The following is a 23,536-nucleotide window of genomic DNA, read 5'->3' on the forward strand; positions in this document are numbered from 1 at the left end:
TATTTATGAAGGTTATTCTCTATCCTAAGACTGAATATTGCACAGCTTAAAAGTAGAAGAAATAGGGAAGTGAGATTTGAAACCGTTTCTCTGAAATCTGAAAGTCCATTGAGATGACAATCCTGTCTTTAAAACGTGTTTACGTTTGCTGCTGCCTTTGGAGCTTTCCTGTTTGAAGATGTGAATTTCTACCAGGACACACTATTCTGAAGGTCTGAGCAGTTCATCCTGAATGGTACTGGAAGCGGAGAGGAAGGCTGAGCTGTGAGCATGATGCTGGGTCCGCTTCAGGATAAATCCATCACCTCCTGGAAGGCTGCACTGTCTGAGAATTCTGCTTCAAAAATCACAATTACTGTAATAAGGAAATAGGAAACATTTCCGTTATTCTCTACAAAGGAGCTAGAGCTAGTACAGGAAAATGGACTTTCAGGAGAGGAAAAGGAGTTTCAAAATCAGAGCCTCATGAAAACCACAAAAGGGCTGCAGTCACTGTCGGCTTGTTGGTAGGAGGGGAAAACCCGCACATGTGGTTTAGTGTAGAGGATTAAAGGGAAGGGACACCTCTGTAAATAGAATATGATATTGGTTAGATGTCAGGAAAAGCAAGGAAAAGCCCTAAGCAGAATTAGAAACAAAATGCCTACAATTAAACACACCCCCAAACTTCAGTCAGTCTATAGATTAATTAGATAAACCTTATCAGAGAATCATTTTTCTAGTATCTGACATTAAAGGAAAACTCTGCATGTTACGCTTGAAGTTCAATATAAATTGCTGTAGATCAACTACATTCAAAAATCTTACCTGAATTACATTGCCTAATATGTAATAAACAGAAATCACTACTGAAATCATGTTGCAGATATGCATGATGTTCAAATAGGGGAATTAAAAAAGTCATATTCTCAACACACTTTTAAAAGAGCACACAAAAGTAACTCAGTCACTGGTGCTCCCTGCTGTATACCAGTGTCAGGAGAAAGTACCAGACTTTCTAACAATACTCAATTTTTTCTCTCTCTTTTTATAAAATGAATAAAAGTCCATAGAAATCTTCATCAGTCTCCTTTTCTTGCACTAGAGGCACACAATTAATTGCTAGAAATTCTTAAGATGACCATTAGAGTTCTACTTTACAGAAAGTTACATCAATACTAATCCTTTAAATCTAACTCAATATATGGCACACTTACCATTACAGCCTTAGGAGTTTACAAAATCGTTTTCCCCATCTCACATTTTTCCAGAATCCATTAAAAGTTAGAAGCTCCAGCTAAAGGTTTTTTTAAGTAATTAGGTGAGGATTAGTCTATAGCAAGTCATAGATACAGAGCAATCTTAGAGAAATTTTCGGTCCAGTTTAGCCTCAAAGTGATCTGCATTTGCAGGGAGAGGAGTCTGTACTACAGAGCTCAGCAGCTGTCATTTGCTAAGTGCACAACTTTCACTCTGCAGAAGAAATGACTTCACATTTTCAGTAAATCTCAAAAGAGTTTTGGGCTATGTTAGAGAAGCAAGATTATTTTTATGTATCAAGGAGAGTAACTTCTTTTTCAGACTCTGTTTTGCAACAATTCTGCTTTCAAAAAAAGTTAATTAATACTTCAGACTACGTAGGTCATAGTCATTCCAGAAATTAACCCAGAAAGCCTTAGACATATATGAGAACGTCATGTGCATATATATAGAATGATTTCTAGGGGAGTCAGACTGGTATGTCACAGGTTCCTTTGACTGTTCTCTATAAATATAATCATTCACTCTCCTTGCAGACGTCATACGGACTAGAAAGCATCAGATAAGCAAAAAGTAGTTAATTTTAGACATCCGAGTTTCTGACAAGCTCCCAGTATTTAAAGCTCTGCAAGTTTTTAACTGTCAGAACTTTTAACTTACAGAACATAAGACAAAACATGTTTAACGACAGCTTAGAATAAATACAGCTCTTCATATAAAAAGCCAGGAGGAAAAATACACTGACTGCACGACAGATGTGCAAATCATTCCTTGACTTCCTTTGGGGTGCTTGGCTAGACAATGTCATGATGTTCCTTCCAACCTCAGTGATTCTGTGATTTTAAGAAATACAGAAACATCATCCAAATTACAGGTGGAGACCCAAACAGCAGAAAATTCAAATGATCTGCCCAAAGTAATACCAGAAGTTTCTTTGGCAGAACAAGAAACTAACTGATCCTGATTTTTCCCAGGTCTCACATCCCAACTACCGGACCATTCCTCCCCTGCCATATACTATAAGCACAGGTGGCAATCATATAAAGTGAAACTCTGGGGAAGAAAAGTGCACAAGCTTTGATCAAAATCATCAGAAGACCATGAATAGCCTCCAAAATTCATACTGCAGTTGCTTGCACATTGTCAAATAAACACATATGCAACATGCCCATGTTTTGATATGTATTTTTATTTCCCTGCAGTTTTCACTTATCAAGAACAAGTAACAGGGAAAGTTGTCTGAACTAGTGCATAAACAAACATTCTGAAACACCACTACACGTATCTAATTTACAAGAACCGTATAAAAAAAGTCACTAAAACACTACACTACAAAGGTGTCCAACGCTTACAGTCAGACTTTTTCCAACCCGTTACTTGCCTTGTAGCCACAGGAAAACTCTCCAAAATTGAAAAGACAATCTTGCCACAACCCTCCCTCCCCCCCACCACCTGGGATGGCTCGATATCTAGACATCCAATAATTAATTATTGCAATGATATATAATGCAATACATACCTGGTAAAATATCCTTTATGTGGTGTGTTACAGTTTTAAAGCCGGTTAAAATATGCAGTCTTCAGATAAAATGTAATCAGTTGAAAATTTTCTCGTATCTGCACAATTTTATATGTGCTAGATGCATAATTTTCCTAGTCAGTTTTTTTTCCTGTGTAATTATTTTTTATAAACTGGTATTATAAATAGAAATATACATTCAAAATATATGGAAAAGTGAGTTACTACATTAAATTTGCATGTATCGATCCATCCCTTTCCCCTGCACAGTAATAGAAAATACTATTTTGCCTTGAACTTCATATTTGACAGTGAAATGCCACTAAAGTATTTACCAAAAAGTCCATCTAGTCAAATTGTGAAACAAAATGAACCAAGTGAAAACTTTACATTTTCTTTAGAAAAAAATTACAAGAATTTTGTTTCCTAGCTATGAATCTTTAACTTTTCTTTTTTAGACACAAAGTTGGATTTATTTGTACAAGATACAAAATGTAAACATGGCAAAATAAATAGTTAAAACAAGTGATGCAGGATCCCATTTCATGCTCATGATCCCATTAAAGAATTATTTTTTAATCCATTCAGTTGCAAATTCAAGTGCAAAAGCATGATGATGAATATCTACTATTCAAGTAACAGAAATAATATTGATGATACAAATAAACTATTTTACAAGGTAGTGATTTTCCCAATTTTACAAAATTTACATTATATATCGACTTAATACACGATATACTGATAGTCCATTTAGGTCCATTTTAGTTCTCTGTGATCCACAGAGCGCTGTGTTTTGCATTCAGTTGGAATATAAATGACTACACCATGAGCCCAGGCTGTGACACTGGTTTGAGGTTATGTCACTTCCATGGCTACTGTTGTCTCTGCTATGCCATTTAAACCCAGTCGTTCTGGTTCATGGTTCTCTCTGCAATAAAAGAAATATTTAATAGTTACAGGTAGAACACAAGGGTTTCCTTATGCAAGTTTTATTAATCTCTTACAGGTGCAATCTGTTTTTACACAGCTGTTACCTGGATCAGGGAGAAACTTTAACACATACTCTAGGAACAGATAATTTAAAACTAAATACTGGCATGTAAGAACTATACTAACTTTTACTCCACTAACAGTGCAGTCCCTCTACAAGATTACTGCATTTAACTGTGAATTACCATCCTAAATTATGGATAGGAGTACTAAAAAGTCTCCTGAAGGAGCAAACTCAAGATATACCATGATGACTCAATACCAATTATTCTGTTAGTGAGCAAAGCATTATTCTGAAATAAATTTCCTCCCCACACACTAAATTCTGCTAAATTCTGCTTTAGTACTAGTGCAAGAAATCTTAAATGTTTTTCCAATTTATTATCATTCTCTGTAGAGAAGCTTAAAACTTATCTGGCTAAGGTGGTATTTTTCATGACATTTGCCGACATGACTTGAAATACCCCTCTGACTTGAGGGAAATAAAAACTAAATGCATTAATGATATACAAGTATGCTTTAAGGCACGACTGTTAATTTAAAAATACCTTTATCTATACAGCAACTAAATTATGCCTTCAATTTTGCATCTCAAAAAGCTCTTTTTAACCTCTCCAGAAGCATTATGAAGTAGTAAACCACATTCGCTAATATCTGTTTTTTTCTTTTCTCATTCATAAACAAATGTGACTTTTTGAAAAACCCATCATACAATCCAGCAGATACTGAAAACAAAGCCCCAACATTGTAGTTTTCAGAAAACTTAGCCAGCTGCAGGCTCCTGCCACTTCTAAGCATTTTGAAATAATAGTGCTGCTGTTCAATGAGAATAAATATCTATCTATATACGTAAGATGCAGGCCGGCACATACCTGGTTTAGCCTTTACATAAATATGTAATGCATATACCCACATGTATATATAAAGTAGGTACGTGTCAGCTGCATCTTACAACATGGATACACAGTTACGGAGAGAACATGTGGAGAGTTTAACAGACACTATCTGAAAGTGCTGCATGAGAAGGGACAAATGGAAATGGTTAAAAGGAAGCCTTTTTAAACACAATGGAAATTTACCAAAACTACTGGTGCCTAAAATCAGTGCAAATTATTTGAGTGTTAATCTGCAAAACTGTCTGTTGTGGTTTGTCACAGCTACACTGAAGATACCAGCAGCTGGATGTTTTTGAGGTTGAAGCTATACTGAGAAGTCTCTCAGAGGTGTAAACAATTCCATTTGCTGCTGTAGTGCAGAGGCACCCTTGGAGACATTTACACAGCAGAAATGTAACTTACAACTGCTCCAGTGTGCCCCTCACTTACCTTGCTATACTGCTGATGGCACTGCTAGGAGTTACCTTTGGCACTCTGTCCATACTGGCAGCAACTGTGGCAAGTTTTAAGGCTGTTGGCGATGGTGCTGAAGTCCTTGTATTGATATGCACATTGACTGGAGAAACAACACTGACATTGTTGAGGTGCACTGCGTTTGTCAGGCAAGAATTGTTCATGGGAAGCGTTTGAGGGCTGCTTGTGCACAATGCTGGAATTAAGTGGTTTGTGGTGGTGTGGCCAACTGTCCTTACAAGCTGTACAGTTGAAATCCCTGGGCTGGATGATAAAGCCATGTTGGTGGAGTACAAAGTTCTAGAGGTTCCTGTTACAAAACAAATGGTGTTAATTAAAAATATGCCATTCCTTAGATTCAAAGCCAAACATTAACCTCAAGGGTTATATGCTTTAAGTATATATGCCACTGGAACTGTGCAAGAATCTATTTTTTGAAGATTCACAAAATGTAAAACTTCAGAAATATTTTTAGTTAACATTACAAATATTTTTATTTTATCCCCCCCCCCCGAACATCAGCAAGAGAAAGAAGTCACTGTATTACAAAGAACTTTTATATTGCCCAACTTTGTACACCTCATTTTAGGCATCTTAAAGGGGCAACATTCCCCATAAAAGTAAGGCAAATGGGGAGTACCTTAGCTAGGCAACCTCAGAGACTGACAGTGAAGCCAAATTCTGATGCTTTGAATCACCTCCTTGCCTCCTACCTTGTCCTGCTGGCAACATGAAGAGGTTTGGGGGGATCAGTCTCTCTCAAGTTGGCAAAACTAGGGGTCTAAGACTAGGCAAAGTAGAAAACTCCTTTCAGATTATGCTGCAGTGCTCCGTTTGCACTCCTGAGCTGTGAGAAACCTCAGGTTTCACAGCATATATTCAAACCAGAGGTCCTCAAATTTCACCTTGCTATCCTAGCTAGGCACAGTTCTGATTTTCATCACAGGGAACTACATACATTTTCCCTAGATTCTCGTTCCTGAAAAAGAAAAATCTTCTTTCAACTAACATTTCCTAATTTACAAGTCTTCCTATCCCTAAATAGGAATAGCTACTTTACATCGTCGTCATTTACAGCTTTAGAACAGTAACTTTCATAGAAATCTACTTTCATATGCAAAATATTTGCAATGGTTTTCAACAATCATAAAGCTGTGTACCATGTATCTGCATGGTACATTACCACATGCCTCTTCTTACACCCCTCAAAATATTATCCTCTCAGGTATGATCTTAGAGAATTATACATAGATGTCTTTTTCTTTCCTGGAAATGTTCCAGTATATTGATTTTATTCAGTTGTGTTTTTTTCTCCCTCTATTCATTTCATATTATCATTAACCCAGCCTGACAGAAGGTCTGTAAAACTAATCACATCATTAGCTGTTAAGACAACAAATCACTCTAAAAGCCTTTTACTTTTTATGGCAGTCAAACGCCAAATAACATTTGTGTCTCAGCAACACGGCTATGGCAGCAGCATGACCGGCATTACTGCCTTCTGGTAATGGAGGTTCAGAAGGAGGCAGGGGAGGCAGTGAACACCAATGTCTACACTTCTGCCTGAACTTGGGAGGAATCCTAAGTGCAATGAAACTTACAGTAATTTTGAGAGAGTTGCCAGTAGTAGTTGATTAGTATGTTTTGTCTGAATACACAAGTAAGATAATGACCAAATAAAGTACCAACTTTTCTATTTCCTTCTCAAAGTAATATTTTAAGCAATTTTTTTTTATTATCCATTCATATGTTTAAGATGCTGTCACACTTTTGATCATAACAGATGATTAAAAGATAAACTACAAAAGAAAACAATGCTCTTCCAATGTAAAAGAGCATTTAGTAGTTTTATTACCACACTAACCTACATGCCATTGCACAACAGTATTTAAAAGTTAATTAATTAAGACAATTAATATAGTTGATTATTTTGTTTATTAAATACTATTTTAGAAACCAGAAATAAGATCACTTAACACATTCTCATCTCACACTAGACCATGAGTTTTAAGAAATCATCACCTGAAGGCTGGACAACACCATTAATATTGTTGTGGCTGCTGTTTTGTTCCTTCGTTACCTCACTGCGACTAGGAGCAGGTGCACTAACCACTGCAGATGCAGCAAAGTGGGCACTGGCTGAATCAAGTGTTTTTGACATACAGTCAGAGGTGCTGGAGCCCTGTGGGAATTAAAAAAATATATTTCATTAAAAGTATCCAAGAACAAAATTAAACACTCTGATAGGATTGCTATAGTGCACAATTAGCAGCTAATAAATAAATAAATCCTCTAAATGTAATCTAGTGTGATCTTCTAAATGTAACCCTGTGGCAGGGGGTTGGAACTAGATGACCTTTAAGGTCGCTTCCAACCTAAACCAGTCTGTGATTCTGTAATTCACAGTAACATTAAATATTTCCAGTCTGATGAAAGTTGATATTAGTGTCCAAATGAGTGCTGAGTAAGTCCAGCCCGGTTCAGCTAGTCAATGGCAAATGCAGCTCTTGGCATGACAGATCACTTCTGTAATGTGTTGCTCAGCCCGGAGAAGAGAAGGCTCTGAGGAGACCTGAGAGCTTCCAGCACCTAAATGGGCTGACAAGCAAGCTGGAGAGGGACTTTTGACAAGGGCTTGTAGAGATAGGACAAGGGAGGATGGCTTTAAACTGAGAGGGAAGATTTAGATATAAGGAAGAAGTTCTTCCCTGTGAGGGTGGTGAAGCACTGGCACAGGCTGCCCAGAGAAGCTGTGGCTGCCCCATCCCTGGCAGTGTTCAAGGCCAGGTTGGACAGGGCTTTGAGCAACCTGGTCTAGTGGAAGGTGTCCCTGCCCATGGCAGGGGGGTTGGAACTAGATTGTCTTTAAGGTCCCTTCCAACCCAAACCATTCCAGGACTCTCTGTATTTGAGATGTTTCCTCTAAGAAAATGACCAAGTCTTAAGTTTCCTTCTCTCTTGTGTCTCCAGGAAGCAAATACACTGCAACTGCGAGTCTAAAGAATTTTCAGTATTTATGTTACATTCATTCTCACGGAGTAACTTGTACCACAGCATAACTGCCCACCACATTCTGGAAGTACACATCTCCTATTAGTCCAGTTTCTCTAAAAGAATGGTAAGTACTGGAAAAACACTCTGCAATGGCTGAATGTATCATTCTGCAATTTGCATTTCTATTAACTATGAAAATGACTTTGCATAGACAGTGTCCTAAAAATCCAAAATTCATTCCTTTTGTTTAAATATTCTGGTATAGTGTCTTTACACTTACAAAAAATGTAATGAGTAACTGCCAATACAGAATCCCCAGTTAATCAAAGTAGAAAACACTGGGGGCAAGGGAAAAACAGCACTAGCAATTAGATACAATATGCTCAAAATAAGCTTTCCTATTAACAGACAAGATCAACACCTTTTATATTTTCTTAGTAAGAAACTAATAGAAAACTAAGTTTGACAGAAAAAGGTATCTTCTTCCCTTGCAAGGCACTACAGAGGAAAAAACGTGATTCTTTCAGAAGACAAAAGTAGTAACACTGGGAGTGGGGAGGGGGAAGGAATCCAACTAAATAAGCAAAACTCCATTTTTCCATCTCAGAAGCTACCAATTTTTAGTACTCACTTAACGTCTGATTGTAACAGAATACATTACTTCATGAAGTAGCTTTAATAAAGAAGTCTCTTTGGAGCACTTACACAAAAGAGGACTAAATTAGTGAAAACAGTATGACTTGACTGTAGAAATAGCATTGGCTATTTCTACATTGATTGACTGTGGACGCAACTAACACATTAAAATCTGAAGTCTCTTACTCAACTTTTAACAATGCTGCCATGATACATAACTTTAAAAAAAAAACAACAGGTTTTGATGGTGAAATGTAAAATATTATCTCATTCCAAATAGAAAAGTGAAAGCTACAACATAAGGTGCCTTCTGGGCACTATACGGCAAACTGGAAAAGCATCTTGAATAAAAGCCTTCTATGTTCATTCCAAAATTTACTGAGGTGGTGTACTTAGCTTACAAGAGAGATGAAAAAGATAGTCAGCAAAAAGGAAGATATTAGCATGTGACAACATTCAAGGAGCATTACCTGTGCTTTTGGATGTGTCTGTTGTGAGGAATGCTGAGATTGCTGTTTCTGCTGAAGCTGAGCAAGTTGTTGCCTCTGCATTTGAACTAACTGCTGTTGATGTGTCTGAAATTGTTCCTCTGTGATACCCCCTGTTACTACAGAAAAGAAAGTGAAGTCAGTGTTAAACAAGCCTGCAGAAACCAAATATATCTAAAACGCGAGACTGCATCCATGTTGGGTAACAAGTGCTTGAAGATAACACACTCTGCGTTAGACACTTGCAAAGATCTTCAGATATTCTTTTGTAAAGAAGAGGCCAAGCTAAATTTGTTTGTTGTGTTCTTTTAGTATCGAATCAATTTGTAACAAAAGAATTCATAGCTTTCACTGCTTTTAAGCAGTTTCTGTCTTTGGTGGTTTTCTCTCCATTTGCTTTAGGCAAAATCTTAAATTATTATCCTGGCTTTCAGAAAACAAACATGTCCTAGAAACCTCAGCTGAAGAAGTAGTACACTGGGATGAGCTAGGAGTTTATTCCTGTACAACTCCCCTTCCTACAGTCTTTTATTATTGTCCTGTTACTGTCCTCTATAAAGGAACCATACGCCTGGCATTGGAGAACACCTGCTTCAATGGCACAACCAAATTTACACATTTTAATAGTCTGTATACAGTTCCATACCAACCCTCTCGAGAGGCCTACAAGCTAATATACAGTAACAAAGCTAACCTCCAGGTCTAAACTTTAGTAAATGTTTGGAAATATCAAAGCTCTGTTTGTTTAGCAAATCCAGTTTGACCTTCCTATTTCACACTTTTTCCTGCTGAAGGAAATGCTTGAGTATTACCTGAACAGGATTTTCTCTGCCTTTTTTCTTTTTAATATGGAGTAAGAGTTTAAGAGTGACCTAAAAACCTTGTTTACTTACGAGAACCAGATTAATGCAACCCCAGCAGCACCACACTTGCAACAAATGAAAGGAATGGTTAAGTCAGAAAAGCTGTTCTCAATATTCTCTCCTCAAAGAATTGCACACTTGATAAACTGTAAATATTGCCAAGTGTTTCATGATAAAAACCTGAGTTTTGTGCAGTTGATGCTAACCTAAGTTCTCCTAGGAGGAAGTAAAAAGAGAACTCTTTTTTCAAAGATTCTCATTAACTACATTTCACCACTTTATTCTGAATGATATTTTCCAAAGACTGAGCTGTCATTCATCTCAAACACCTGGATTTTGCAGGAATATCATCTTATCAAGAGATATTGAGCTAACATTAAAATACAAAATGTATTTTACAATACAATATCTTTCAGGGTCTGTCTCTTTCACTTACTAGTTGCAATACTCGTGGTTGTCCTGAAATTCCATATGAATAAATACCAAAATTAAGATTATGACTGTTTAAAAACTAGTACTGCAACTTCTTCTCTACTTCTACATTATTAAAACAGGTTTCAGCCACGTTAGGAGGGCACTTAAGAATCTAATGACTTTGTCATGGTTTAACCCCAGCTGGCTTAACTCATACAGTTATGTTAGATTCTAGGGATACTGTCATTTCCAACATATTCTAAAATCAAGTTTATTTCATAGTTATCTTTACTTTGTTCCTCTTAAAGATTCTTACCTATTATGACAAGCATTTAACTCAAAGTTCAGTCAGCTAGAACTGCTAAGTTCTCTCACAACAGTCTCCCAAGATGTGTTGCATTATTAAAGGCAACGGAGCCAAGAACAGCATTATGGAACATTATATATATATATAAAATATGTCTTTCTATTCATATATATTCTATTTTCATATATATATGTCTTTCTATTTTTAAGTTCTGAGGTCACAAATTCCAGAACATGTCTTTTGCTTTATAAAAAGAAATATGTTTTAGAACAAGCTTATACAGCACAAAGAAATACCTAAATTGCATTTAGCCATAAGTAACTATTATTTATCTGTGACAGAATCATAGAATTATACAGGGGTATTCATCTAGATTCAAAGCTGCATTCTTCTGTGGACTGTAAAGACAACATAAAAAGCAGTCTCTACATCAGAGGATCATCCGATTTAGCCTATGTATCAATTCTGTATTTTCAATCTCCCTTCTTTCTCCGTTTGACACAGACCACAAACTCATGAAACACCATTACAAGGTACAGGGAAGATTACTGTAGTAATGTAATTATCTCTTTCTCTGCTTGTACATGTTTAAATTCCACTCAGTTCAGTACCTATCACCAGATATTTATTCGGTGGTCGGGGTGAACTCAGCTCTTAGCCTTGTTGAACAGCAGATGTTCATTAGCACATTTAATATCATTTGCGTCTGCCAAATCGAACAACTGAGGGGTCCTAAAGGAAAAAGAACAGACAGCTTCTACGATGTCCCAAGGTAGCCTTTAAGGTCACAGTTCAGCACAAGTGTCCTATACTTCTTACAAAAGGTTCTATTCGCCAGAATTTTAGCTTCCATTGCTCAATATTGGGATTTTCTATTTTACCATAGCCTGACTTTATTGAAATACTAAAACAGAATAGGATTTAAAAAAAAAAAAAAAACCCACAAAAAAAAACCCAACACCAAACCAAAACCAAAACAAACAAAAAAACCCAACCCCTAAAAAAAAAAAAAACCAAAAAAAACCAAAAAAAAACCCAAAACAACCCTAAACCCCAATGTGAAATCAAGTCTTGCAGGCTCCTCTCCTTGACAGCTTTAGTTTGTAATATTATGTCACATCTTAGAATACGAAGGCTTTAAACAAAGATCATCTTTCAGGCTGCCCCAAAAGGGGTATTTCATTAATTACTTCTACATGATATGTAATTCTGGAGAAAATAACCTCTAAAAGGCAAAAGCTTGTTCCATAAGCAGAATTCTTCAACTAAGAGCGCCATCATCTGCAGTTTCTTTTGTAGCTAGGGACATGGCAACTGAACAGGTAACTATTTGAGCAGGTCATTGGAACTGGCAGCTGAAGTGGACTGGAAACCAAACGCAACATACTGACTAGACTGAAAATTGCTGAAGATTTTGCCTAAAGCCTACTTGTTACTTCAGGCCCAAAAATCAGCTGAGTTGCACTACAGGAATTCAGCAGGCAGGTTAAGTATTACTCAGCTGTCGTAAGTAGTACCTTCTACACATTCCTGGTAACCTCCTTCCTCCATCTCTCCTGACAATCAGTTGTATCCCTAGCTCATCAGCTCATCTCATTTTAGATTAAACAGAGAATTCATCTGGAGGCGTCTCTGGCAAAGAGATGAGTTTACTCTTCCAGATAGGGTGTGTAAGATCACAAAAAGTTTACACAACTGATCAGAGGCATCCAACTGTTTCAGTGACCTTGTCTGTTACATGTTCCTCCAATTCAGTTTTCCCACTTGCAGTTCTTATAACATGAGCAAGAGTGTAATTTAGCTTGAAGCAGTGGTTCTTTATTCATGCACTGATTAAGCACTTTCAAGAAAAGACTAGTCACACATTCTTAAAATGAGTCTTTCTTTCTGTTTGTACAATGCCCAGCATTTGAGGAAATAACAGAGTAAGAGTTGCTTTATTAATAGAAGTGAAAAATACAAATCAGAGGTAACTTTAAATATTCTTGTGCATCAAAAACCAAAGCAACTCCAAGTCTTCTCTAAACCAGAAGAAAAAACAAAAACAATCAGTATCACTACTGTCATTGTTTCCTCTAGAGGCAGCTTTATGCTATAAAGTCAACTTTGATTTCAACAATCATCTTGCAAACAGAATAACATTAATAAATGCAGTGATAGTACCTGTGGCTCATTTAATGTACAATCAGACTTGGACCAGCCCTTTTAACATTTACTCACTATTTACTAACAAAAAAATCTAATAGCAGTGCCTCTTGCTGTCTCATTTGGTGAAGAACTCTGCTGTCTACTGCATCTCATCCTTTACCAGAATTACAGGATCTGTTTTGTCATTTGAGTCTGGAAAGAAAAAGATCTTCCATAACCATTTATTTCCCTATGTAACATACTTCAACTACTGAGTTATCTCTGTTCTCATCTAAATGTATTCCTCAGATGATTTCCAGAATGATGTAACAGAATTACTATTCCTTCACAAAGGGGCTTAGACCTGTCAGACCTGTTTTTGGCTTTTTTTTTTTTTTTTTTTTTTTTTTTTTTTTTTTTTTAAAGATACTTCTCTATGGTTTTTCCCATCATGAAAACGCATTTTTCTCTATCCTTTCTCTTTCCCTAACGGTGCAAAACCCTGAGGCACACGAGTGCTAGTCCACATGTGTATCTCAGGTCTACCATTAATTTGCCAAGTAGCACCAACAATTCAGGTTTAATTCTTGTCGATGGCATTACCTGGATCAGGAAGGGCTGACTTTCTTACGTATACACAGTTCCCTGCCAAAACACAGGCCACCCCTTCCCTGAAGACATTGCTTAAATGCTCTTCTCATTTTTGTTTTCTTATGATGTGCCATCCTTCCTACAGCTACTGAATTCTCTTCCGCTGCTGCAATCTTCATTTACACTAAAGCCAGGTATGGATATTAAAAAAAATAAAATAAAATAAATAAATTTAAAAAAAAAAAAATCTCTTCAACCTTTTTCCTTCACTCATTTCTTCACATCCTATTAAAAACAGATATATCCAGCTTCCATCCCAAAATATTCTCCAAGTTTAAGGTAGACTCCTCCCTCAGGGATAAACAAAAGTCTCGCTGGAGCAGAATTCAAAGCCTCAGAAGTTTGACACCTGGCTAATCCATAAGTAACTGACATAATTATGAAAAATTCTACAGAAAAAAAAATAATCAACTTCACCTGTATCTTTTTAAGAACTTTCCTTACCTTGGTGTCATCACAATTTATTCATGCAAATGGAAATCTTACTTGCTCTTGTTATATAAAGAGCTACCAGCAAATTCTTCATCGTTCCTTAGAGCTTATAGTCCATGTTTCACATCCTTAACTCTGACAAATAGCACTCCTATTTTCTGCATTTGCTTTAACAAGAAATCTCTTGATGCTTATCAATAATCCCATCACACAAAACTGCCCCTTCTGCTACAGGTGCAACTCTCCAGACCTTCAAGTTCCTTACAGAAAAAAAAATATACAAAACATGACCACAGCACATTATGTCTGTTCTCTTCATACAGCAGAAAAATACTCTTGTGCAGATCTTTTCATGAGAGAGAGAACAATATAAATGTTACAGTGACTGAGAAGTGAGTTATAAAAGTATTAAGCACTGAGTATTTACTCCACTATGCCAATACTACACTGCTGTTACTTAATAAGCTAATGCTCAGTCTTTTAAAACCGTAACATAGAGAAAATTGCTTTTGTCTTCAAGAAATTTAACTTCAACACATGAATTCTAAAGGTATGCTATTGAAGATTAAATACCCAATCCTGCAACTGACTTTAAAAGAGACAAACCATTCCACATCCATATAAAGTTAATTATGGGATTCATAATCAGCCTATTATATTACCTAATTATCCTGTTTTACAATACCTAGTTCTGTATACACACAATAGAGTAGGAAAATACTCAAACGCTTATTATCCTTGGTAGTAGACTTCTTGGCATATCTCCAATTGTTCAGCCTTTTAAAGAACTGTACATTCTTTTACAATTACAAAGAAGTGACAATGTTAAAACTTAAGCAATTACAACTTGTAGTACATGAAGCAAATGATGTAAAAACTGCTAATATAAGCTTAAAGCAATTTTTTCTTTTGGTGGCTTTTATTCCAAGTTTAGAGCTTCTATACCCAAAATTGCTAACAAAGATAAGAAGTACTGTATATATTTTATATTCTTGTGAAGATACTACAAGACACTTCTCTTTTAAACATAAAAGTGTTTGGACGTGAACAACTGTCTTGCTCATCTAGAGCTGTAATGACCCAGCTCATCTGGAGCTTTATGACCCAGCTCATCTGGGTCATATAAAGCTGAACAGTAAGAGATGGCTGCACTGGCTATGAGAATTAAGAGATGACATTTAAGGGAAAAGGGAATCTCCTATCACACTTTAACAGTGGCTGATGATTTTCTGAAAAATCAACAGAGAAGGTGCGTCACTGGATGCTTTCAGTGTCAAAATTTTTACTATGACAGATACCAACAAAGAGAGCCATTTTCAGACCTTTTCATGCCTGCTCAGTAGATGCTTACTAACTTACTACTGGTCTTCAGAGATGTTTTGGCAGAGTCAAAAAGCAAAACTGACAAGAAAACACACTGCTTTTCTTTTTCATTTAGAAAGAGCATTCTTTTCTCCTTGAACAAGGTTAGACCAATTAAAGTCTTTAAGAATCAATCACACTTAAGCAATTCGTAAATACAAGCAGAATCCTTCCTTTGAATAATGAATGTTTAAGTCTAGCACTTTATCAAGATTCTACTGCAGCTAACAAAAGCCTGAGGAAGAGAACTGTTTGTGGGAAGTTTCTGTATATCCTAAGAAATACAAAATAATTAGCTTGTGCCTTTGATTTAGGTACACATCACTCCTGAAGATATTATCAGACCAGTCACAAGTGAAAACACTGGAATTCAGTATTTTAAGTCCCAGAAGAATTCGAATCCTTGCCTACCTGATATGCCATTCTTGCTGGTGTTCAATAAAGCTACAGATGCTGCAGAGACTCTTTTATTATTCACCGTCTGCCCTGGTTTCCTTGAGGTACATTCTTCGCTATCGCTGTCCTGTAGATTTAGTAGCCGTGGCTGAAAACACTGCAGTCGACATGATCTGATATTGCTTAGTATTTCAGAAAGGGACAGTCTGTTTTCACAACGTTTATTGGAAGCATTGGTCCGTGAAAAGTTAGAAGAAAAGTCTAAAGTCTGGGAAGAGCTTGAAAAACTGTTCAGCATTTCCGGGTCAATCTGTCTCAAGACAGGATCATGCTCTGTGGATATTCGGTCCATTATAACCCTGATTAAAGAGGATGAAAAAAGACATTAGTTTAACTATGTCATTCTAATGTTTTTGTCCTCTGAAGGGGAATGAAGAGTACAAATACTGTAACTGTACCTTCCACCCCTGCCAATTCGTCTCCTTGCAAATCCTATACATCTTCTTGGAATTGTAAGGGTTGTAAGGCAATGCCTGAACCTCAGTTTGTCCAATTCTGCCAATTCTGAGTTTTCATATGAAGAATTAGTTTGGTCCAAACGAGGCTGTAAAGCAAAAGAAAATTTTGCATCATTCAGAGTGATGAGGTCACTACCAAGTGATATCATGCACAGGCTACAGTACAGACAGTGCCCACAGAACTACCAATAACAATGAATATGCTTAGATCATAAAAGAACTTGGACGATTTAAAAAAAAAAACAAAAACCCAAACGTGAACTTATGAGGCAGAAAGTCCTCTTTCCTTGATTACTGTATGCAGAGCTCCAGTGCTAAGTATCACGCTACAGAATACTTTTAGTACTGATTGTGACAGAAAATACCAAGCAGACCTGCTCATTTATCAAAGACCCTGACGGATCACCAGCTGTACAAAGCAAAGCAACAACAATTCCCAACTCAGACAGCTTGCAACCTAAGTGTGTAGGTAACTTTAAAAGGGGTTCCTGAATTTGCAGTTTAGTTTTAGCCATAAAACACACACTGTCAAGGGGAACAGACACTGATCTGAATGGCCTTGGTTCCAATACATAACATTCAATTACTTGATCCTGACAGTGTATTTTCTGTATCAGCTTACCTTACGGCATTTTTATTACTCCGTTAATATCTTCGTTATTACTGTGAACTCAAAACTCTGTAATCTTTACAAGCAGAAATGCTGTGTGCTGTCTGAAACATCTTCTATGACAGGTTAATAAATATTCATTAGCAATCTCTGTGATCAGGTTAAACCTACAGCAACAGTAGTGCTGTAGATTCAACCAATTTATGTTAAGAGTTCACCAAAATTCAGATGGCTTCAGGAGGCTTAAAAACCTCCAAAACTAAAATAACAACATTAAGGCTGTTAAATAGCCTCCTTCTAAACAGCAATGGAAAAATAACAGAAAAGGATGAAAATACAAGTTTTCAGTTGTCTCAACTTCTTCTGCAAAAGAGTTAACTCACAGGAGTTAACCAAGGGAAAAAAAAAAGGTGGGGGGAGGGGGGAAGATAAATTCTAAGCAAGCTTCAGGTAACACTCTGGAGCTAGGTAGAAAAGGTTACTAGATTAGCAATCAGCAGGTAAAAAAAAAAGAAATCCACCCAAACTGAAAGAACAAGGAAGTTAAGAGGCCACACAAAAAAAAAGGGAGGCAAACAGACAAGTATTATCTTAAATAAGCAACTAATAAATCTCTAAAAGAGGAGGAGTAGTTAAAAATAATCACATATTCTTGGAAGGATCGAGTTGTAGCCACTTCCAGAATGCCAGAGACAACATACCAGGACACTACAAAGCAGGCACAGTTGGAGGTGCCAGCACACATCTGACCTGCGCAAAGAACTTCCAAGACAACTTGCGCAAGATGCCCATGCTATAATTTGGGTATTCTGGGGGATATTTGGGCTTCTGATACAGCCCATCCAGTGATTAAGTCACTTCTCTGGCTTTAAAGGTTACACAATAAATGGTTTGTCATGTAATTTCATTCTTCCCATAGGATGCAAAGAAAAGCCAGACCCATTATAGCGTTGTGTTGCCTTTCTTGGTCCTCCGCAGCCTAAAGCTCCCCATCTGTAAGCACATGCTTGGTAAAAAAACCCTTTCACGGTCAGTGGTTCCACTGCTTCAGCAGGAAGGTTGGACTAGACCTCCAGTGGTCCCTTTTAACTTTGACCATTCTGTGACTCTGTCCTGAGATGATGACAGGACATCTAAAAAAGTCTCTGTCCTCTCCACATTCTTGCAATTGCAACCTAATGTTTTGCAATATACCTACAATTGGCACCCATTTCAAAAGAAAATCTTAACTATATGAAAAAAAAAAAAGATTAAATGGATTAAAGCCTTCTGCCTCAACAGCAGACACTCAATGCCCCAACAGGACCTCTCAGCAGGCCTGAGTACTGGGACAACTAGTACCCAACTCTAACAAGCCCTAGAAGCTGGGAAGAAAGGGCATGCTAAGAAAGCTGAGGGGGACAAAAGAAATATCTCCCTTCTTAACAGTGGCTGAAGGCCTCTGTTAAGATAATATCCCTTCAGATAATCACAGAGGAACAATACAATAAGAATAATCCTCATGAAGACTGAAGAAGATTGTCTCTGGATTCACCCAATGATCAAAGCTTTGGTGGTGAACGTGGGAACAGAGAACTATTACATTAGCACTGTGCCAATCTAAATTTTAAAAAAACCAAAACTAACCAAACACCAAAAAACAAAACACCAAAAACCACCCCCACCAAACAAAATACCATCCCCCATCCCAACCCAACAAAAACGACCACAATAATCCCACACCAGTCAGTCTTACAGCATAATACTGGCATCCTGCTCTTCTCCTGAAAGCACAAGGTCCATCAGGATCATTTTCTTCTTCCGTTTCTGATACTGGTGAGGGTACCTAGACCAGAAACCAAAGTTATTCTTCCAACTGCCGTGTTTATGTTTGGGTTTTTTTATTTATAAAAATAAAATTTCACAAATATATGTATTTTACAAATTCATATTATATAAATACAAACTGCCACATTTATATAGTAAATGCAAGCTTTTCTGAAGCATAGCTTCAAAGAAGAAAACAAACTCTACTGTCCAACAGAGTTATTCTCCATTTCAAGCTAGACTGGCCAAATTGCATGCAACTGAAATGTCTACCTTTTGTACACTGAGATTTTGTAACAGAGTATTATTACCTGTGGGAATTCATCTTCATCTGAACTGTGAAAGTCATACTGTTTAATGTCGCTCTTGTTGATAACAGGCAAGGGCTCTGTAGAGGGCTGTTGTGGAGTTACTACACACTCTATTTTAGGTTTCTTTAGATACTTCTTCTTTTGACGTACAACATCTGACACCTCCTCCTTTAGAGATGAATGATGAGGATGCTGTTTGTGAAAAACAAACAAAAAATTAGAAAAATTAAGGCATGAGAAGAGGCAATGTTAATTACTTTCAGATGTGACTGCTTATCTTCCAAATCCTCTCAACCAGCAGTACCTGCAGATTATTTCAGACACATAATGCAAAATTTACTCAAAACATTAAAAAACCCAGAACTTTACCTCCAATCGTCTTTAGTTTTTATTAATAAACAACCTGAAAGCTTTCAAGCCATATGACTGCCTAATAGGTTCCTTGCTTTGCAGTACACTCAGTATATTGTAATTGGAAATCCTATTCCAATTATTTTCCAAAATCTCAGGTTTTTGTGGCAAGCACTTTCAATTTTCTGAACTACTCAGATACATTCAGAAGAAATGATCTAATTTGTTCCATGCTTCTCAGCTAGTTTGTACATCTTTTGAGAAGATGTTATTTGGTTTTGCTACTTAAGATTTCACTAACACAACCATCTGTAGTAAGCAACTCCATCAATATGAAACTGTTCACTTGGACACAAATGCTATTAAACTTTTAAATTAAAAGGAAGATTACCTTCCCATGCAAAATTCTCAATTACAAGTAAAAGCCAGTACAGTTTTGAAAAAGTGTTTAACTTTACCCCATATTACCACTTATCAACAACTGTCCGAGTGAAACTAACTCTAGTAATGGAGCTCAGCTTCATCACCGCAGATGAGAAACACGAGGTGTAACACTACTCCTGTACAAGAACCAAGGCGAGGCATTTGTATTCAATTCCGTGCCCACTAGGTGTCGTGGGTGCTAAATACAAACTTTTGAAGGTCTTCAACCCTCCTCTCACATCCAAGCATTTGGTATTTCAGATTATTTCCTCAAAAACATGTTTTCATTCAAAGTTGGGTGCATTTTTTTTTCCTGTCACATTAACAGCGTAACATCAGGTCTTACCTTTCTTCTGTTCTGTACTCAGCTCAGTGAGCTTAACTGTGATGGTGACATTAAAATAGCTTGCAGTGTAAATGTGATTTTTGGTTTTGGTTTGCTTAGGGGGTTTGCTTGTTTTAAACACATGACCATCTAATATTTATGTTTTAAAGCAAAGACAGCTCCTAAGAAGGACAAAAGAAACTTATAGCTTAAAGAACAGTTAAAGGAAACATGATATGAAGTAGTACAAACAAGATAAGCAGAACAACCATTTGTAATACTACAATTATGCTAAGATTGGAAGCAGCTAGATGCAATGGTTGCATTCTTGTGCCTGGAAATGTTACTAATCAAAGATCACTAACAGTTCAGAACAGTTTCTAGAAGCCTTTGGTATTCCAGCTGTAATTCAGTAAATTCCTGTATTTTCATGACTCTCTCTGCACTGAGGGCCAGCCAGCACTCACAGACAAAGCTACCAGACAAATTCAGCTCTAGACTCCCTCTGAAGGGAGAAGAAAAAAATAATTCACTACACTTTGCAATCTCATGGAGGTCCTGATGTCCACTGAACACATTCATGTTTACACCATCTCACAACAAAGAGCCAGAACCAAGAAAGAAAACGAAGACTAACTACAATGCTGCTGTTGCTGTTTAAAGCAAAAAAGAGCAGTGCCAGTCAATCCTTTTAAAACTTTGGTGGGAAAGACAGCAAATGTTAAACTGGAAGCAAGCATAGCAGTTTCCCGGTCTCCTACCTTCAAGTATGGCAGCCTCCTACTCAGTTTTCCAATGCAAACATCTGCTGGGTACATCCAAAAGAACGACGAAACAGATAACAGGAGACTCGCAGCAGCAGAAAGCTTACCTTAACTTTACATTCTTGAACTTTGTGGTGATTTCCATTATGAAGAGTGGATGGAGTTGTGCTCATCTCTTTTTCAGGTCTATTAAGCTTCACTTCATTGAGGATTTCACCTCCATAATCGCCCAAATGGTACCTCAAAAAAACACGATTAAAAATATACTGCATTTCCACTCGTAAATATTTGAAAGACACAAACCAGGCAAACAGTCTGCATAAAACCCTTCTGGTTTAACTTCTGAAGTTTATGGTGTCATGTAAGTCTTCAGCCATGCATGTGTGCAGAAGACTAGCATCCATAATTACAGGAGGTGTTTTCAAACATATTTGATGAAAATTAGAACCTCGGTGTTATAAATGACTTCTTACAGATAAAATCTGCAATTTTACCTTTTCTCAACAACTTCTAATGTTAAATGCAATAGCTCCCGTTTCGTTTTCTCTCTTCTCTTAATCATCTCCAAAATTGTTATGGCTCTGCTAAACTCTCTTCTTAATTTCAACATCTTCTCATAAGATGCTTCATCATTCTTTCGATTCTATTGAAAGATTAAACAAATATTAAGTCAAAAGCAAAGCCTGTGAGGCATAAATAGCAAAAAAAGTTACATAATGCTGCTGCAAGTGAGGGCATCATAAGAGCACACCCAGAAGCAGCTTTGCTTAAAGCATGACCTAGTTGGTAAACAAAGCAACAAAAAGCAAACAAAACCCAACTTTTAAGAGTAAGCTGAAAAAGAACTTTTCATCCATTTCCCCCATGCTCTGTCTGCTCAGATTCTGTATCAACCCAGTGGAAGTTTTGTCAGCCAAAGAATTCAAGACTTGGTTCCTAGCACACTTCTTTCACACTGATTCTGCACACAGTCAGGTTGTTTACATACGCGTACAAAGTTGATGTAAAATACTGAATAATTACATACTTCCTAGTTCAAATCAATTCATGCTACAAATACAAGAATGGAACTGTTTACTCCCTGGCAAACGGAAGATCGCTTTCCCCTTTTCCACAGAAAGGGAGGTTTGTAACCTAGCAAGTCCCACAGCTGTTTGTGTGTGCTGATCCCTAAAAATCGCCCTTTGAGTTTCAGCCTTCTAGAAAAAGGACAGATTGTAAATTGTCTCTAGGAACTCACAGATTACACAGTGACTATACCATCCAGGAGGTTTGAAGTTTAGCTGGGTCATCGAATATTGCAACTATTACTAGAGACAATCAGATCGTTAACTGAGGATACCACAGATCCTGCAAGATGCCGGACAGAAATCAAAATGATTCCTATCACGGCAGGATTTGAAGTGACAAATTTAAAACAGTAAAGTTTGAAGAGTTACCTTTCTTGTCTGCATCTTCTCAGTTCTCCTCCGGAAGGCAACGTAAGGGTCATTGTTGGTGGAGCCATCCCTCTTCTCTTGTTTGATTTGGGGGATGAGAGATGGCCCTCTGCAATTCTTACGCTTTCTTACCCAGTAGTCATATACAGCCTTAATAAGGTAGTCATCCTCATTTAGCAGCAATTTAGCTTCCTGAAGTGTTACAAGCTAAAAAAGAAAATTCAAAAGGCGCAATTGAGATGGGGGTGGGAAGCAGTGCAGGGAGAAAGTCACTGCACACTCACACTTTCTAAATAAACTTAATCCTTTTCTAGTACAAGAGAGTAAAGGGAGGAAAAAATATTCATGTAAATTGAAGTACTTAAGCCACCAGCTCGTTTTCCTAAGTTAAACATATAGTTCTTAACTCTTCTGAACCAGCATCATCATCATCTCGGAAGCTTTCATATCATAGCCTAGAACTCCTTCAATTTTTCATCAAATCAAACAATTACAAGCACAGGGTATAAGTAACTTACTATAGCCTGCTGATCATGATTTGGGAATCACTTTGACTATTTTTTTCCCTAAAAAGAAGTTTCTTATTGATTAGCTCTTATAGATACAGGATTCTCTGCAGTTTAATGATGGTTCCTCCAGAAGATATTTTACTGTAGACATAATATATTTTGAAGTAAACTAGTTGCTTAATTTCTCCCCCTCGCCCCAAATGTTTACTTGGTGGTAGAAAAGGTTTATCCCTGTTTATTACAGCCTGGAGGCAAAGATATTCACTTCTTAGGTAAGTCATTTCAGTGGGAGGTAGTTAAACACAGGGAATTATATAACTTTATTTTCCTTTTTGCATTCCGCTTTCTATACGGAAATCAAACTGAATAATTACAAAACCCATCATTGACTAACTACTATATTAGTTTAACACACTCATATATCGTAAACCCATTCATTAAGTAAAAAGAAAATAGTATCTTTAGTATGACTTAGAGTGCTGTCTGACTTCTTGTTTATCTTCCCGTAATTTGAAACATATAAACTGAGCAACTGAAGTTTGCAGTTTTGCAATATGTCAGACTATGTTAAATCCTGTCCCTATGCTAGGATAAACAGAAAAAGAAACAATACATTTCAGAAAAATTAGAATATCCTAAGTGTAGCCAATGCTACTATATAAGTGGTCATTCCAGCCGGGCTAGGAGAACACACTTGTAATCTACAGCACAAT

The 23,536-nt window shown here is 37.0% G+C and overlaps 1 protein-coding gene across 4 annotated transcripts in view; it reads right to left on the minus strand.

Annotated features, from left to right (window-relative positions):
* Positions 1 to 446: 446 nt before the first annotated feature.
* The window catches only part of EPC2 (enhancer of polycomb homolog 2), a 52,166-nt gene continuing 29,076 nt past the window's right edge, over positions 447 to 23,536 (minus strand). For all 4 annotated transcript variants that reach the window (XM_030488623.1, XM_030488626.1, XM_030488625.1 and 1 more), the window contains 11 exons: positions 22,315 to 22,521; positions 21,370 to 21,518; positions 20,983 to 21,115; positions 19,013 to 19,204; positions 18,631 to 18,720; positions 16,226 to 16,371; positions 15,783 to 16,126; positions 9,198 to 9,334; positions 7,120 to 7,279; positions 5,074 to 5,407; positions 447 to 3,686 (listed from right to left, as the gene is read on the minus strand). In XM_030488623.1, the coding sequence (XP_030344483.1) occupies positions 3,614 to 3,686; positions 5,074 to 5,407; positions 7,120 to 7,279; positions 9,198 to 9,334; positions 15,783 to 16,126; positions 16,226 to 16,371; positions 18,631 to 18,720; positions 19,013 to 19,204; positions 20,983 to 21,115; positions 21,370 to 21,518; positions 22,315 to 22,521 (1,965 nt within the window). In that variant the 3' untranslated portion in view covers positions 447 to 3,613. The remainder of the gene's footprint in view (positions 3,687 to 5,073; positions 5,408 to 7,119; positions 7,280 to 9,197; positions 9,335 to 15,782; positions 16,127 to 16,225; positions 16,372 to 18,630; positions 18,721 to 19,012; positions 19,205 to 20,982; positions 21,116 to 21,369; positions 21,519 to 22,314; positions 22,522 to 23,536) is intronic.

Source organism: Strigops habroptila, chromosome 5 (genome assembly GCF_004027225.2).
Source record: "Strigops habroptila isolate Jane chromosome 5, bStrHab1.2.pri, whole genome shotgun sequence".
NCBI lineage: Eukaryota > Metazoa > Chordata > Aves > Psittaciformes > Psittacidae > Strigops > Strigops habroptila.